The sequence below is a fragment of the Micromys minutus genome (genome assembly GCF_963924665.1).
Source record: "Micromys minutus genome assembly, chromosome: 29".
Classification (NCBI taxonomy): Eukaryota; Metazoa; Chordata; class Mammalia; order Rodentia; family Muridae; genus Micromys; species Micromys minutus.
This window is the reverse complement of record NC_137964.1, coordinates 34,504,180-34,518,690: the sequence shown is the minus strand read 5'-3', so window position 1 is coordinate 34,518,690 and position 14,511 is coordinate 34,504,180. Positions and strand designations below refer to the sequence as shown.

The window sequence follows — 14,511 nt, the reverse complement described above, 5'->3', positions numbered from 1 at the left end:
TGACCAGTTTCTCACCTGGTCACATATAGTGGTGGTTTGAATGAGAATCACCCCATAGGCTCATATATTTGAACGCTTAGTCACCAGGGAGTGGAACTGTTGGGGATGGATTAGAAGGTGAGGACTTGTTGAAGGAAGTTAGTTCCTGGGAGTGGGATTTGCAGTTTCAAAAGGCCACGCCAGGCCTAGTCTCAGTCAGTCTCCCTCTCTCTCTCTCTCTCTCTCTCTCTCTCTCTCTCTCTCTCTCTCTCTCTCTCTCTCTCCCTCTCCTGCCTATGGACCATGATACAAAGCTCTCAGTTACTGCTCCAGCCCCATGCCTGTCTCCTTCCCACTGTGATGACCATAGCCTCATCCTCTGATACTGTAAGCAAACCCCCAAATGAAATGCTTTTTTTTTTTAAGGAAGAGTTTCCATAGTTACAATGTTTCTTCACAGCCCCAGAGCAGTAACAAAGACATGCAATCTGTACCAGGGCAGGGACCTGAGAGATCCCCGGCCCTTACAGCTTCAATGGTGGGTGCAGAACCCGGGTGCAGAACCCAGTAACAGTGGGTGCTTCTGGATGCTGGCATCCACCAGCTATGGATGCCTCTGTCCTTGAAGTCCAGGTTTCCACCTGCGGGCCTGAACCTCTACTTCTCTCCACCAGAGGGCAGCAAACCACCTTAGTTGGTGCCTGTCGCCAACTTTTGAGTTCATATTGACCAAGCTCGAACAACAAAACAGAACAGCAGCAGCCACCCCCAAGTCCAAACAACAGAAGAAACAAGGGATGAGCAAGATCTCATTATGAAGAGGGAATCCAGAATATACAAGAAAGACAACAGTCACCACCAAGTCGGCTGCTGAGAAACTGCTGGAGAGCAAGGTTCCCACCAGACAGAACACTGCCATGTGGTATGTGTCCTCAGGAGCTGATTTCATACCCCATGCTATACCCCATATTATAGCGCAGCCTGGAGGGGCAAATACCTTACCCGAGGTTACTCCAAATGCCCTACAGCAAAACTTCTCAACCTGTGGGTGGCGACCTCTCTGGGGGTTGAGTGACCCCTTCACGAGGGTCATATGTCAGATAGCCTGCGTGTCGAATTCATAACAGCAGCAAAATCACAGCTATGAATGAACGAGCAAAGGAATGCTTTTCTGGTTTGGGGTCCGCACAACAAGAGGTCTTTTTCCCCCCAAGAGCAAAAATCTACTTTTATTTATTTATTCCCCATTAGTTTAAATCCGGGATGGGTACAGCATCACACGGATTCTGTGTCCAGTGGCCTTTGCAGAAAGGTTGCTTCGGAATTTGGCATGAACTATGCCACTGTTCCAATGGGCCCGAGTTACTTTTCCCCAGATCACTCTGGTTTTGTTTGGTTTGCCTCCTGGAGTCACTGTATTTTTTTTTCTTTCTTTTTTTCTTTTTTTGTTTTGTACACATAAACACATTTCTTGCCTAAGTAGAACTCGGTTTCATCTCGGGCATAAACGACTTCAATTTTAAGAAGAGTCATGGTTCCGGAGACCTTGCTTGCCAGCAAAACTGGCCTCTCACCACAGCCTTCCGGACATACTTGCGTTCAGAAGTCCTGTCCCCAGCCGGCCTCCACAGGCGCCAAGATGGCGGAAAGAGCACAATTTGAGGTCTTAACGGGTTGGGTCGCAGCGTTAGGAAGGTTGAGAACCAAGGCAGTAGAGGGTGCCCCTCCCCCACCCCCTCCACCCGCCTGGTGAGCACCGGTGGTACCTGAGCAGACAGGCTCCGGGCTGCTCCAGTGCGGTTTGGAGGCATTGATGCAGGTCAGCGTCTTGGCTCCCTGCAGCTCATAGCCCAGGTGGCAGTGGAAGTGGGCCACCCCGCCGGAGTGCAGATCCATCACCGTGACGTCTCCGGCATCGGGCCGCCGGGGAAAGCTGCAGCTCAGCATGAAGGCTGTGGAGAAGGGAGCAAGCCGAACGCGTCAGCCGCGGGCAGGGAGGCTGTGTGGCCCACATCCTGGCAGTGGCTCTGTGCTGAGGTCGGAGGGGCGACCCTCGGGAGGGAGGCTGGGTGCTGGAACTGCCGCCTTACTTGTTTCTTTACCTGATTTTGGGAGGTAAGTTCGGTCGCTGGCCGGGGAGCTTGCTTATTCGGCTAAGCCGGAAGTCCACCAAGCCTCAGGAATCCTCCTGTCTCCACCCCTCACCACTGGGGCTACAGGTGAACCCTGCCTTGACTGTCTGGGTTCTGGGGATGGGAACGTTGCTCCTTATGCTTGCAGAGCAAGCTATTTCCCTGAGCCCTCTCCAGTTCCAAAATTATGCATCTTCCTTTTCTGGCTTAACAACCACTGTTCTCCGTCATGGAGGAGGATTCTGAGGACTTAATTGGAGTGCCAGTGGGTCCCTGGCACAAAACAAACCCCAAGAGTGTGGCTGGGTATCAGAGGGAAGTGAGGCTGCTGTCCCCATCTGGCTGGCCTCAGCGGACCCTACCCTGGTAATGTAGCTGAAAGTTCCCAAGACCGTCATCCTGGAAGGTCCGGAAGTAGACAGAGATGGTGTTGGTGGGGCTGCGGATCACCTGGCCCTCCACCAGGAGAGTCTGGTTGGCCAGGACTGTGAGGGTGTGACCGTCCACTCCTCGGATGGAGAGCAGCTCACCCTCGGATAGGTTGACACTCTTCACCTGAGAATACATGGGTTAGAGAGAGAGAGGGAGAGAAAGAGAGGGAGGGGGGAGATCTGGGGCAACGGGCAGGGGAGGGGCTCCTTTGTTTACAACTGCACTGGGTACTGAGTGGCCACCGACTCAAATTGGTCTTTCTTGCCTTTGGGGACTGACGAGCAAGGGCACTCTCATTTCTACGTCTCTCTCCTCCACTGTGGCTGCTCTGTTGTTACTTTTGTTGTCTATGCTGCAGAGGGTGGATGGGATGTAGTGTGCACCCCTACACACACGCACACATGTGTTGTATGTGATACCTGCTAGTATTTAATGAACAGGCACTAAGGGACTTCCTTTCTAGGTAGCACATCTGGCCTCTCCACATCTTCAGTAGCGCATACACTTGGGAACTCCCACTCTAGAAAACCCAACTGAAGCAACCATGCTTCTGAGAAAAAAGGCATGGGTGTAAGGGCAAATGAGACCGGAAGTGCCCGGCACTCTGGGCTACCTGCAGCTCTACCCCGTAGCCAGTGTAGACCGTCACATTGTATGTGCACTCCAGGAAGCTGCTGAAGGGCTGAGGAGGGAAATCACTTGAGTCGATGTATCCCTCAGGGTCGGAGAAGCTCACACCACAGAGAGCTAGGGAGAAACAAATGTTGCCGTCAGGGTACACGGTGGGGGTGGGGGGTTGCTGCGGCCAGCCCAGGGGGGTGGAGTCCGGCCTCTAGGGAGCTCAGAGCTCTACTGTATGTTCACCCTACCCATCCCTCCCCACAATCAACATAAAAGCAAAAGCAGCTATGGCTTGGCTGCCGGGAAGCAGGAGGGAGAAGCTGCAGGGGAAGAGGCGAGGATGACGTCTACAGAGGTGCAGGGCAGCCTGGTACTGAGATCAGCTCTGTCCTGACTGCAGGAACCAGCCACCAGGGCCAGCCCCACCAATCTTAGACACAATGCCACTCCATTCCCACATTAAGGACAGCCAAACCAAAGCACAGAGAGGGGCCCCGTCTGGACTTGGCTCACACAGAACAAACGATTCAGACCCGACGGTCAGCCTTCAGTTACTACATCCAAAGTGCCCCTCCCTACAAAGAGCAGTATAAAGGCGACTTTCTGTTAGCCAGGAACCTCCCATAATCTGCCCCAAAGATGCTCTAGCAAGGGCATCTAGTTCCAGGTCACTCAGAGCTACCTGTCTCAGCTCAACGACCCCACCCCCTGCTGTCTTATAAAATCTGATTGCTTTTCCAACTTTCTGTTCTTCTCTCTGGGGTGGGTGCAGGTGGCCTTGGCAGTTCGTTTCCCAATAAACATTTCTTTTCATCCATGTGGAAGTCTAGTTCTGTGGTTTCTCTGCACCCTTGCTTGCACAGTGAGCAGCTGACTGCTCTTCCAGAGGTCCTGAGTTCAAATCCCAGCAACCACATGGTGCCTCACAACCATCTGTAATGGGATCTGATGCCCTCTTCTCATATCTGAAGATGGCAACAGTGTGCTCACATACATTAAAAAAAAATCTTAAAACAAAACAAAACAAAAAAGAAAATAGGATAAGGAAGACATCTGGGGGCTCACAGGACTAATAGAGTTAAATTTTCTGAGTACTTTGGCTGACTGTGCGGATGAGGACAAAGTAAGGGAGGGCCAGTGAACTGGAAAAATCAGTGCATGTTGCATGTGGGTGTAGCTCTATAGTAGAGAGCTTGTCTAGCTAGTGTATGCCACACTCGGGCACGTGCGCGCTCTCGCGAGCACACACACACACACACACACACACACACACACACACACACACACACTCCCACCAAAAACAAAGTTAAAAAGACAGCTGGAGAGACTGTTCAGTGCCAGCGAACCCCGCCCCCTCCAGGCTAAAGGCTCTAGTTCCACACCCACTATGGAGAATCCAGAAATGCAGGGCAGCGGGGGTGGGAGATGAGCCTCGGATACCTGGGGCCTGCTCCGTGGTAATGATGGTGGTGGTGATGATGGTGGACGTGGTAGTTTCCTGGCTCTCCTCGGAGGCGGATCCGGTCAGCTCATTGTCACCCTTGTCCAGCGGGCTGCCGGGGCTGCTGTCATCGGGGGCCTGCGCAGGCTGAGGGCTGTGGGGCAGTGTGGTTACCAGAGCAGTGAAGGGCGCAATCTGCAGTGGCGCAGGCGCCGTGGGCTGCTCGAGTTCTCCAGGCTCGCGTGGCTTCGTGGTGGCCGAGGCAGGGGACCCCAGTCTCTGCAGAGTCGTCGGGGTAGCCAGGGGCCTCAGCTGCCTCCGGGCCGAGTTGAGTTGCTTCAGGGACGGCAGACCCTTCCTGATGGCTGGAGTGTGCTGGACGCTGGCCTCGGCAGGGAGTGCCGGGGGCAAGGACCCTTCCAGCGTTTCCAGTGCTTCCCGGAAAGGCAGGGGACCTGGGGCTGCTGATGTCACCTCCTCTTCCAGCAAGGCAGAAGGCAGGAGGTAGGCAGTGGAAGGGTGTGTGTCTCCCTCTGGACCGCCATCTGGGGAGAAGAGAAAATACATTATCTTGGCCCTGCCTCACCTTCTGTCAGCTTTAGATGGTAGCCTCTAAAAGTGACACTCCAGACTGGACAGGCAGCCATTAGATTACAGACTTCTCTTCCCCTTTTCTTCCGCCTCACTTCTTAAAGAGTTGGGACCCATCGTGCTGGGACCCAGAGAAGGTTAAGACTACAGAAGCCAAGGGCACCGGCCTCATGACCCCGGACATTGCAAGAGACACAGTTGTTTGCTGATTAGTCCTGAGGCACAGGGATGACTGAACAGGGTGGAGACCTGGTGCTGGGGTCGAGGTTTGCCACAGAGCAGGAAGCGGGAGGAAGGAGCTCTAGGGACAGAGCTGGCAAGGGTGGGTGGGACCTGTGGATCTTGCTTACTTCTAACCTTGAGAGTAAAGCCTGGCCCTTGAGTAGCATTGAAATTATGTCACAACAAACTGGAACGAGAGTTGCGAGCTGAAGGCGTGGAGAGCAAGGCAGACCACTCAGCTGCACAACTTAGCAGCCACGTGTCCTGGAGTGAGTGCCCCTTGCTCCCCCTGGTGGCCCACTGGTGACCCACAGGCCTGCAGTCACCAGAGGAGAAAGTGCCCAGGCGAAGATCTGAGCTCCATCAGAGAATGGCTTTAGGAACCTCGCTGCTTTTTCTTCCATGATTTAAAATCAGCACTTTCTCTCTGACAGAAGATTAGCCTCCACACCATCCAGAAGGAGCAGATAACAGCACAGCAGATCTCAGCTCTTGAAGGGAAAGCTTAGAGTCCAGTATATTCCTTTAAGAACTCAAACTCTGGAGTCAAACTGCCACCCCCCTTAGAGACAGAGTCTCTTAGAGCTCCCGAGGGCCTTAAATTTGCTGCATAGCTGAAGATGAGCCAGATCTCCTGATCCTCCTGCCTCCACTTCTGGGGTGCTGGGATTACAGGTATGTGTTACCATGCCCAGTTTTATTTAGGTGGTATCAGGGCTCAAACCCAAGGCCTCACATGCTAGGTCAGCACGCTAACCACAGAGCCACACCCCAGCCCCAAAGTTGTAAGTTTCCAGTGATAACCTGGTCTTGCATGACCTTGTGCACTGGGTCCCCAGGTCCCTGAAACCTGGCTTGTGCCCTACTGAACAAGGAGAGTTACTTCAGATGTGTACATTAAGGGAGCAGCCTGTCTGGTGTACCTAGAAGAGAAGTAGAGGAGAGAAGCAGAGAAGGAAAAGGAGAGAGCATCAGAGACATGGAGAAAGGACAGCACGCATCTGCACTGTGCTGGGATTTTCCTCATTGCTGTGGCCAAACGTCCAGCAAGAAACTGCTTCGGTTCTGACCACCAAGTAAGGAGGTGAAGTTGTGATGCTGGCTGAAGACTGGAGTGTGTGAGAGCTGCTGAGGAGGGGGAGGGCAGAGAGACAGAGACAGACAGAGACACACACAGAGACAGAGACGGAGTTACATACAGAGAGACAGAGGCAGAGACAGACACATAGACATACACAGACACATACAGATACACACATAGACACACACACACACACATACACACACACACACAGAGGGAGAGAGGGAGAAGGGGAGAGAGAGAAGGGGGAGGGGGGCGGAGAAGGCTGCCCTCAGCTTGCTCCCTCCTGTCTCTATTGGAGGAAGTCAGGGCAGGAACCTGGAGGCAGGAGCTGGTGCAGAGGTCTTGGAGGAGCACTGCTTACTGGCTTATTCCCTGCAGTTTACTCAGCCTGCTTTCTTATAGGACCCAGAGCCACCAGCCCAGGGAGGACTCTGCCCACAGTGGGCTGAACCCTCCCCACAATCACTAGTTAAGAAAATGCTCTACAGCTGGGCCTTATGGAGTAATTTTCTCAACCGAGGTCCCTCCCTTCAGATGACTCTAGCTTATGTCAAGTTGGCATGAAACTAGCCAGGACAGCATCCTAACCCGGAAGACTCTAAGCTGACCCGTGGCACACGCACAGTTTCTCCCAGGAAGGCTGGTCCAGCAACTGCCCAGCAGAGCTGTAGAAACCAACCTCATTCCATCCCTGAGACGCTGTGCTCCCAGCTGCTGCTTCCTCCCCTAGAAGTTCCATCTGCTCGGCTGCCCAGTGTGGCAACTGTCTGCTGCTCACTGGGGCTGTCACCCCTCAGCGAGCTGATATGCAAGGTTCTTTGGAAAAGGTCCGCGTGCCTGCCAGCACTTAGCAGGTACCAGCTGCTGCAGTCTCTCCCCGTGAAAAACCAGACCATCTTCTCCGTGGGACTCCAGAGCAGTGTGAGCAACAGCAGCAAAGGTCTGGGAGATTCCCATGTGGACAGTGGTCTCAGACTGACCGTCCATTTTCTGCACAGTCTCTGGCCTGCCAGGTGCCACCGTCTAAGTGGATCTGAGCAGCAGTTGGAAAGTCTGGCTAACTTTCATGCTGCACAGCTGTGATCTCTGTGGACCTCAACAGTCACATCTGCCAGTGACCCAGAGCAGCAGGGAGCAGGGGTCAAGGGGAGGTCAAGGTATGGGTGACAAGATCAAGGTCGTCTAAGAGCCAAGTATAGGCTCAAGGCCTGCCAGCCGCAGTCACACGCCCTGCTTTAGAAGGGAGCTAGTTCATCCACCTTCCTACAGCTCGGCTCCCTCTAGGATGAAATCTTCCATTTGTCCCCAAAGATCAGAGATGTGGGTCTGCTCAAAAGGCTGTGGTCTGACATTTCCCGGGGCTTTTATCTTCTGATTGATGGTGACTGTCTCTATAGATGGTGGGCTGAGACTTATGTGGAGGAGGTGACAGGCCAGGGTACCCAATCTGGGAGACCCAGCTGGGGCTGGCTGTAAATAGCTTGGCTGCGATCAGGGTTGAGCCCCTGAGGTTCCCTGTGGGCCATAGCCCTCGGGTGTAAATGCTTTGTCTCCTTGCCTCTCCCTACAGGTCAAGTGTGCAGCTAGACACGGTGATGTCAGGGCTGCCAGCTCCTATACCAGGGGGACAGAATCAGCAAGAGCAGTGGTTGGTCTTGATGACTCTGCAGAGTCAGGCGAGGTGACAGATGAATGGGCTGCTGGGTGCTGTGGCCAGCTCAGCCAGCCCTTCCTTCACAAACATGTCCTATCCTTCTAATCACAGTACAGAGGGGAGGGCGTAGGAGCACAAGAGGAAGGAGTTGGGGAGGAGAAGATGTGAGGGGGAGGGAGAGGAGGGAGAGAAGGGGACAAAGAAGAGGAAGACGAGGGGAAGAGAAGAGAGAGGAGAAAAAGGAGTGAGGGAGGAGGAGGGAAGGAAGGGGAAGAGGAAGGGGAGGAGGAAGTGAAGGAGAGGGATAAGGGAGAATAGGAGAAAGGGAAGGAAGGGGGAGGGAGGGAGGAAGGAAGAGGAATGGGAGGAGGGGAGGGGGAGGAGAGAGAAGAGAAAAAGTAGGAGGGACAGGAACCAAAGGAGGAGGTGTGAGGAAGAAGAGGAACAGAAGGAGAGGGAGGAAGAGGGGAAGAAGGAAAGGAAGGAGGAAGGGGAAGGGGAGGAGGAAGGGGGAGGGGAGGAGGAAGGAAGGGGAGGAGGGAGAATAGGAGGAGAGGCATGAGGAGGGGGAAGAGGGAAGAAGGAAAATGGGAGGAGGGGAAAAGAGGGGGAGGAGGAGAGAGAGGAGGAAAAGTAGGAGGGACAGGAGTCAGAGGAGGAGGTGTGAGGAAGAAGGACAGAAGGAGAGGAAGGAGAAGGGGAAGAAGGAGGGACAGGAGGAGAAGGGAGGGAAGAGGGGAACACCTGTAAGCATGGTTGAGGACAAGTGGCACTGTATCAGGGATGGGAAGCAAGGTGTCACCCCTTGACCACAGTGATGGACCAGGCCTCATGCTTTGCTACACTGGACCTTACTGATGACAGGGTGGGCGGACAGTCTGACATTCCCAATGCTCTGTCATTTGTTGCTGTCATTTAGGAAGCAAATTATATTCATGTCCCTCAGAGAAGCAGACAGAGGTTAGGGACATGAGGTGCTTCCAAAGGCCACCGAGCAAAGCCAGGATCAGCCCTGGGTTTACCTGGACTCAGAAAGGGAGCAGCTGCTGCTCCAGACTTGCCCCAGATCTGCCACTCTGTGTCCAACGTAGCCTAGAGAGTCTCTAGGTGGCTTCAGATTCCAGGCAGGTCCCTTAAGGAAACACCAGGTGCCAGGACACTTGGCATTTCCCCACCTCACACTCCCTGCAGTCTCCTGGGAGTTACACCTCATCTTAAACCTTCCCCCACAATAACCTTATCCTCTTTCCAAATTCACATCCACCAAGTCTGAGGTTACAGGAGTCCATCTTGGGAATCTGAGGATTAAAAAACCCTGCTGGGGAGTGGAAAACCATCACACGTATGTATCGTTTGTGCGTGTGCACACCAGTGACAGTCAACTCTCGTGCGCAATTTGAAACAACCCAGAATTCCCTGGGCAGAGAGTCCCCACGAGGGATTGTCTGCATTGGGCTGTCCTACGGGCAGATCATAGCAATCATCTTCATTAAGGTAACTGATGCTGGAAGACCCAGCCCACCGTGGGCAGCAGCATTCCCTGTGAGGAGGACCTGACCTGTGTAATAGAGGAGACACTGATATGAGCCCAGATAAAAAAACAAGCATGCAGTGTGCCTTCACGTCCCCCAGTTCTCGGCTGGGAGGTCACTGCCACGGTGACTTCCTGCAGAGACGGCCCTTGGAATTCTGACTCCTAAGAAAGCCTTTCTCCTCTAAGTGTTGTGTTGTGTCAGGGAAATTTCATCACAGCAACAGAAAGGAAGTCAGAGGCGTGGGCACAGTGTGAAACTTGCTTCCATGTGCAGTGAAGAAACCAGGACACCCAGCTCTTCTGTCTTCATGCAGCCAGGGTGATGTGAACTCCTGTTTCTCTGGCCTCCACCTGCTAAGGACTGCCACACTATGCAGTTCTAGGGACTGAACCCAGGGTTTTACACATGTTAGTGAGCACATTCCTGAGGAAGCCACATCCCCAGCACAAACCACGATCATTTCCATGTACTGGGTATCTTTGGATTCTCTCTAAGAATATATTTTATGTTGTATTTTCTACACATATGTCTCTGTGTAAATGCATGTTAGTGCATGTATATGTATATGAGTGTGTGCACATGCATGTTAGTGCACTTATGTGCAGCATATGTGTGTCTCTGTGTACATGCATGTTAGCGCACATATGTGCATGTGTGTCTCTGTGCACATGCATGTTAGTGCACTTATGTGCAGCATGTGTGTCTCTGTACATGCATGTTAGTGCACATATGTGCATGTGTGTCTCTGTGCACATGCATGTTAGTGCACTTATGGGCATGTGCATATGTGTCTCTCTGTGTACATGCATGTTAGTGCACATATGTGCATGTGTCTCTCTTTATGTACATGCATGTTAGTGCACATATGTGCATATGTGTCTCTGTACACATGCATGTTAGTGCACTTATGTGCAGCATATGTGTCTCTCTGTGTACATGCATGTTAGCGCACATATGTGCAGCATGTGTGTCTCTGTGCACATGCATGTTAGTGCACTTATGTGCATATGTGTCTCTGTGCACATGCATGTTTGTGCACTTATGTGCAGCATGTGTGTCTCTGTGGACATGCATGTTAGTACACATATGTACATATGTGTCTCTCTGTGTACATGCATGTTAGTGCAATGCCCAGGGAAGCCAGAAGAGGGCGCTGGCCTCTCAGCGGCTGTAGTTACAGGCAGTGTGATCCACTCAGCATGGATGCTGGGAACTGAACTCAGGTCCTCTGAAAGGGCAGCAAGGGTCTTGACACTGAGGGACCCAGCCCCGGGCCCCTCTTTCTAGCAGTTTTGAAATGTGTTTTAGATTGTTGCAGGTCACTGAGCCCCTACTGTGCCCCCAAACACCATCATTGAGACCCTTGCACACCCACATTTCTCTCTCCTCATCTGCAAGTCTCATCTCTAGTGCCCACTTTCTACCGTCATCTTGTAGGAGACCCATGACACCAGGGTCACAAAGGAGCAAGGAGTGTCCCTTCTGTGCTAGGCTTCTTTCACGGCACACACCATGAGTTTTGTCCCACGTCCTCTTTTAGGACAGCATAGAATTCCACTGTGAGCACAGAGCACACGACTTCCTCCATCTCCCTGTCGGATGACATCTTCCCTCACCCCTCTTCCTGCTTTGTGACGTCTGCGGTGGGCACTGGCCTGCAGGTACCACATAAACACATGCGAGCACTTCCTTCAAGAACTGGTCGGGACTGAGGTTGCCAGATATGATGGTAGCCTTCATATTTTGAAGACCCGTCAAACCCTCCCTGTGACAGTCACAAGTATCTGTACACATCTGGGTGTGAGTTCTTCCTCTCCACACCCATGCCAGCACTTGCTGCTGCTTTTAATTCCCCTCTATTGGTAGTTCCTGTTCTCACTGGAGTCTGTGCATCTGGGAGGGTCAGGAAGCTGCCTTCTCCCCTTTTCCTGTGCTTTACTCAGTTTTGTCACCTACGTGCAGGTGGCATGAAGTGTGTGTGGGGCGTGTGTGTGTGTTGTGTGGTGTGTGTGTGTGCATGTGTGTGGTATGTGTACATGTGTGTGGTGTGTGTGTGCATGTGTGTGGGGGAGTGTGTGTGAGGTACGTGTGTGTGCACATGTGAGGTGTGTGTGTATGTGAATGCATGTGTGGGTGTGTGGGTGTGTGCATGAGTGTGTGTAGGTAAGGGGTGTGTGTCCATGCATGTGTGTGTGTACATGCATGTGGGGGGGCATGGGGTATGTGTGCATGCATGTGTGCAATGTGTGTGGGTTTGTATGGTACATGTGTGGCGTGTGTGTATATGTGTGTGTGGTATCTGTGTGTGTGTGGTGTGTGTGTGTATGTGTGTCTGTGGTGTGTGTGCATTCATGGGTTTGTGTGGTGAGTGTATGTGATGTGTGGTGAGTGTGTATATGTGTGTGTGCGCCCACACACATCTGTGCATGTATGTGTGCAATGTGTGTGGGTTTGTGTGGTGTGTGTGGTGAGTGTATGTGTGGTGTGTGCATGTGTGCATATGTGGTGCATGTGTGTTCATGCACATGTGCATGCATGTATGTGTGGTGTGTGTGTATAGGTGTGTGTATGTGTAATGGGGGGCTACCGTGTGCACTGATGAAACCTCCTCACCCCCACAGAAGCAGAAGGGAACATGCGTGTGAGGATGGACTTCGTGTCTCCCTGCCATCACACCCACCCTCTGGAGCCCGGGGAGAGGAGGCAATGCTCACCCACCCATCCAGGGCTCTCTGACCTTGCACTGAAATGCTGCCCCTGTGCACAGAGCAAATCTTGCCGGCCGGCTCCGAACCCGGGCCAACTTCAAGGCTGGTGAGTTGCGCCTGTGGCCTGCAGTTCACTCAGCCCGAGGACTCAGCTCACACGCCAGCGCCGGCTGCGAGCCAGGCGGAGCCAAGTCCCACTGCACTCAGTCAGATTGGATCCGGGCTTCAGAAATGCAGCGAGTTAATAACTCGCTCTAATGGGCTTTTCCCCAGGCCCCAGGGACCACCGAGTTAAAGGCATTCTTCTCTTTCGGAGCACCAAGAATCTCAGTTACACATGGCTGATTCTTCCTTTATCACCCACACTCAGCACTCTGCGCGGGGGCTGCCAATCAACCCGTTCACCCACCAGTCTGCGAGAGAGAATGCCGACCAACTTTCTCCTCCAGCCACCCCTCGGCGCTCTGTGACATCACCCCTGCTCCTCATCTCCTCTCGCCCTCTATCAGGAAAACAGAGGCACTAGTGATCATCAGCCTGGGTCCCGGGAAAGCCGGGAATTCCAAGCAATGAGGTGGTGCCTTCCGCCTGGTGGGTCTTCCCCGTAGCAGGCGCCGGCAGGTGTCTGCTGAACTCACCCGGGACAGCGGGGAGGGAGAAGCAGAGAAGAGATGGTCCGGGGTAGGAGGGAGCAAGGAGAGCTGGCTGGGAGACCTGTGGTGCCCGGCTAGGGGTGGGGGAGGTGGGGGGAGCCAGGAGGAGGGTTCAGTTTGTGCTTGTGCTTGGGGTCTAATGATGCCCCCTTGAGTCCATAAACTCTAGAATGTTCTGAATGTGTTAGGGGCGGGATGTAGACACCAGTATAGTGACATATTATATGTATCTCTGTGTGTGTGTGTATATGTGTGTGTGTGTGTGTGTGTGTACATATATAGCCTCACGTTCTGTTTCAATGGGTCCTTCTAAAAGCTTGTCCTCAGGCCTCTCCAGGTCAGTTTTACCTCCTTCACCTTACACCGGGCAAGAGCATGGGGCAGCTCATCCCTGTCAGCAGCTGTGGTGAGACCTGCCTCTTCACGCACTTCCTACCCTGGTACCATCATGCTTCCAACACAAACCACAGTCACTGTACAAGCCACACCCCTTCAGCGCACTATTGTTCAACTTCATATCTTTTCCCTTGAAGGTTCTGGGGGTCTGTCTCAGCGTGTCCGCCCACCGACATGCAGCATCTCAGGGCCTATGTGGCAAGGACCTTCCCCTAATGAATAAAGATTTCAAGGGACCAACTACTGGGTGAAGAGTAGGAAGGACTTCCAGGTGGCGGTGGGAGAGGAAGGAGAAAGGAGACTTGAGGCTTTTGGAACTGGAGGTCTCCCCATCCCCACCCCATGTAAGATGGCGAATCTACCATGATCTTCCATAGGAGAATTAATTTTAGTGTGACTTACTAATTAGGATGTTTGTTGGACCCAGCGATTGAGTTACCTGCTGATTTTAAACTAAGATTGTGTGGTGTTTTCCTCCACGGGGCAACTCAAATGAGCTCCAAGAATGGTACAGTGGCAGAACGAACCAAGTCCACCCACGGAGTTGGGATTCGTGGGGCTGGCGTGGCAGCAACCTCGAACTTATCGAGTCCAGTGGGATGTTGGGAGCTCCAGGCCAGAGAGTCTTCGGAGATGTGCACAGCCCGGTGTTGCTCGCTGACACCCAGCGTAGTCCTGCGTTAGTGTGGCTCGGTGCCATTTTACATTTTTCAATATTTAATGCAACATGGCTTCAGTTGCCCCAAGTCCCACCCATCCGTGAACCTCTCCCCTCCCCTCTACTACAACTGGCTTCTGACTTACAACCTCAGCGCCTATTACGGCGAGTTTTCAACTTTCTGAAGACATGGGATCTTCTGGTATTCAGAAGGAGTCGCCCTTTGAGCCTAGAATTACGTTATTTCTTGGCCAACCTCAGTTCAGCTACCAGGGAGCCAAGCCCCCATTAGAGCAGCCAGAAATGGAGGTCAGAGGCATCAATGGCATTTTGACTTATAATGTCTGCGATTTAAAGTGCCTATTTGATTTATAATGTCTGTGATTTAAAGTACCTGTTTTCTTC

At 52.8% G+C, this 14,511-nt stretch overlaps 1 protein-coding gene and 1 pseudogene across 8 annotated transcripts in view; both read right to left on the bottom strand.

Annotated features, from left to right (window-relative positions):
• The window catches only part of SEZ6L (seizure related 6 homolog like), a gene marked incomplete at both ends in the record, with an annotated part of 140,486 nt that overhangs the window by 40,548 nt on the left and 85,427 nt on the right, over positions 1 to 14,511 (bottom strand). For all 7 annotated transcript variants that reach the window (XM_080940642.1, XM_080940643.1, XM_080940644.1 and 4 more), the window contains 4 exons: positions 1,746 to 1,931; positions 2,474 to 2,666; positions 3,157 to 3,290; positions 4,605 to 5,150. In XM_080940642.1, coding sequence (XP_080796768.1) covers positions 1,746 to 1,931; positions 2,474 to 2,666; positions 3,157 to 3,290; positions 4,605 to 5,150 — 1,059 coding nt within the window. The remainder of the gene's footprint in view (positions 1 to 1,745; positions 1,932 to 2,473; positions 2,667 to 3,156; positions 3,291 to 4,604; positions 5,151 to 14,511) is intronic.
• LOC308439054 (large ribosomal subunit protein eL33-like) lies at positions 1,232 to 1,570 on the bottom strand (annotated as a pseudogene). Its single transcript has one exon. The product of its transcript is annotated as a large ribosomal subunit protein eL33-like (transcript).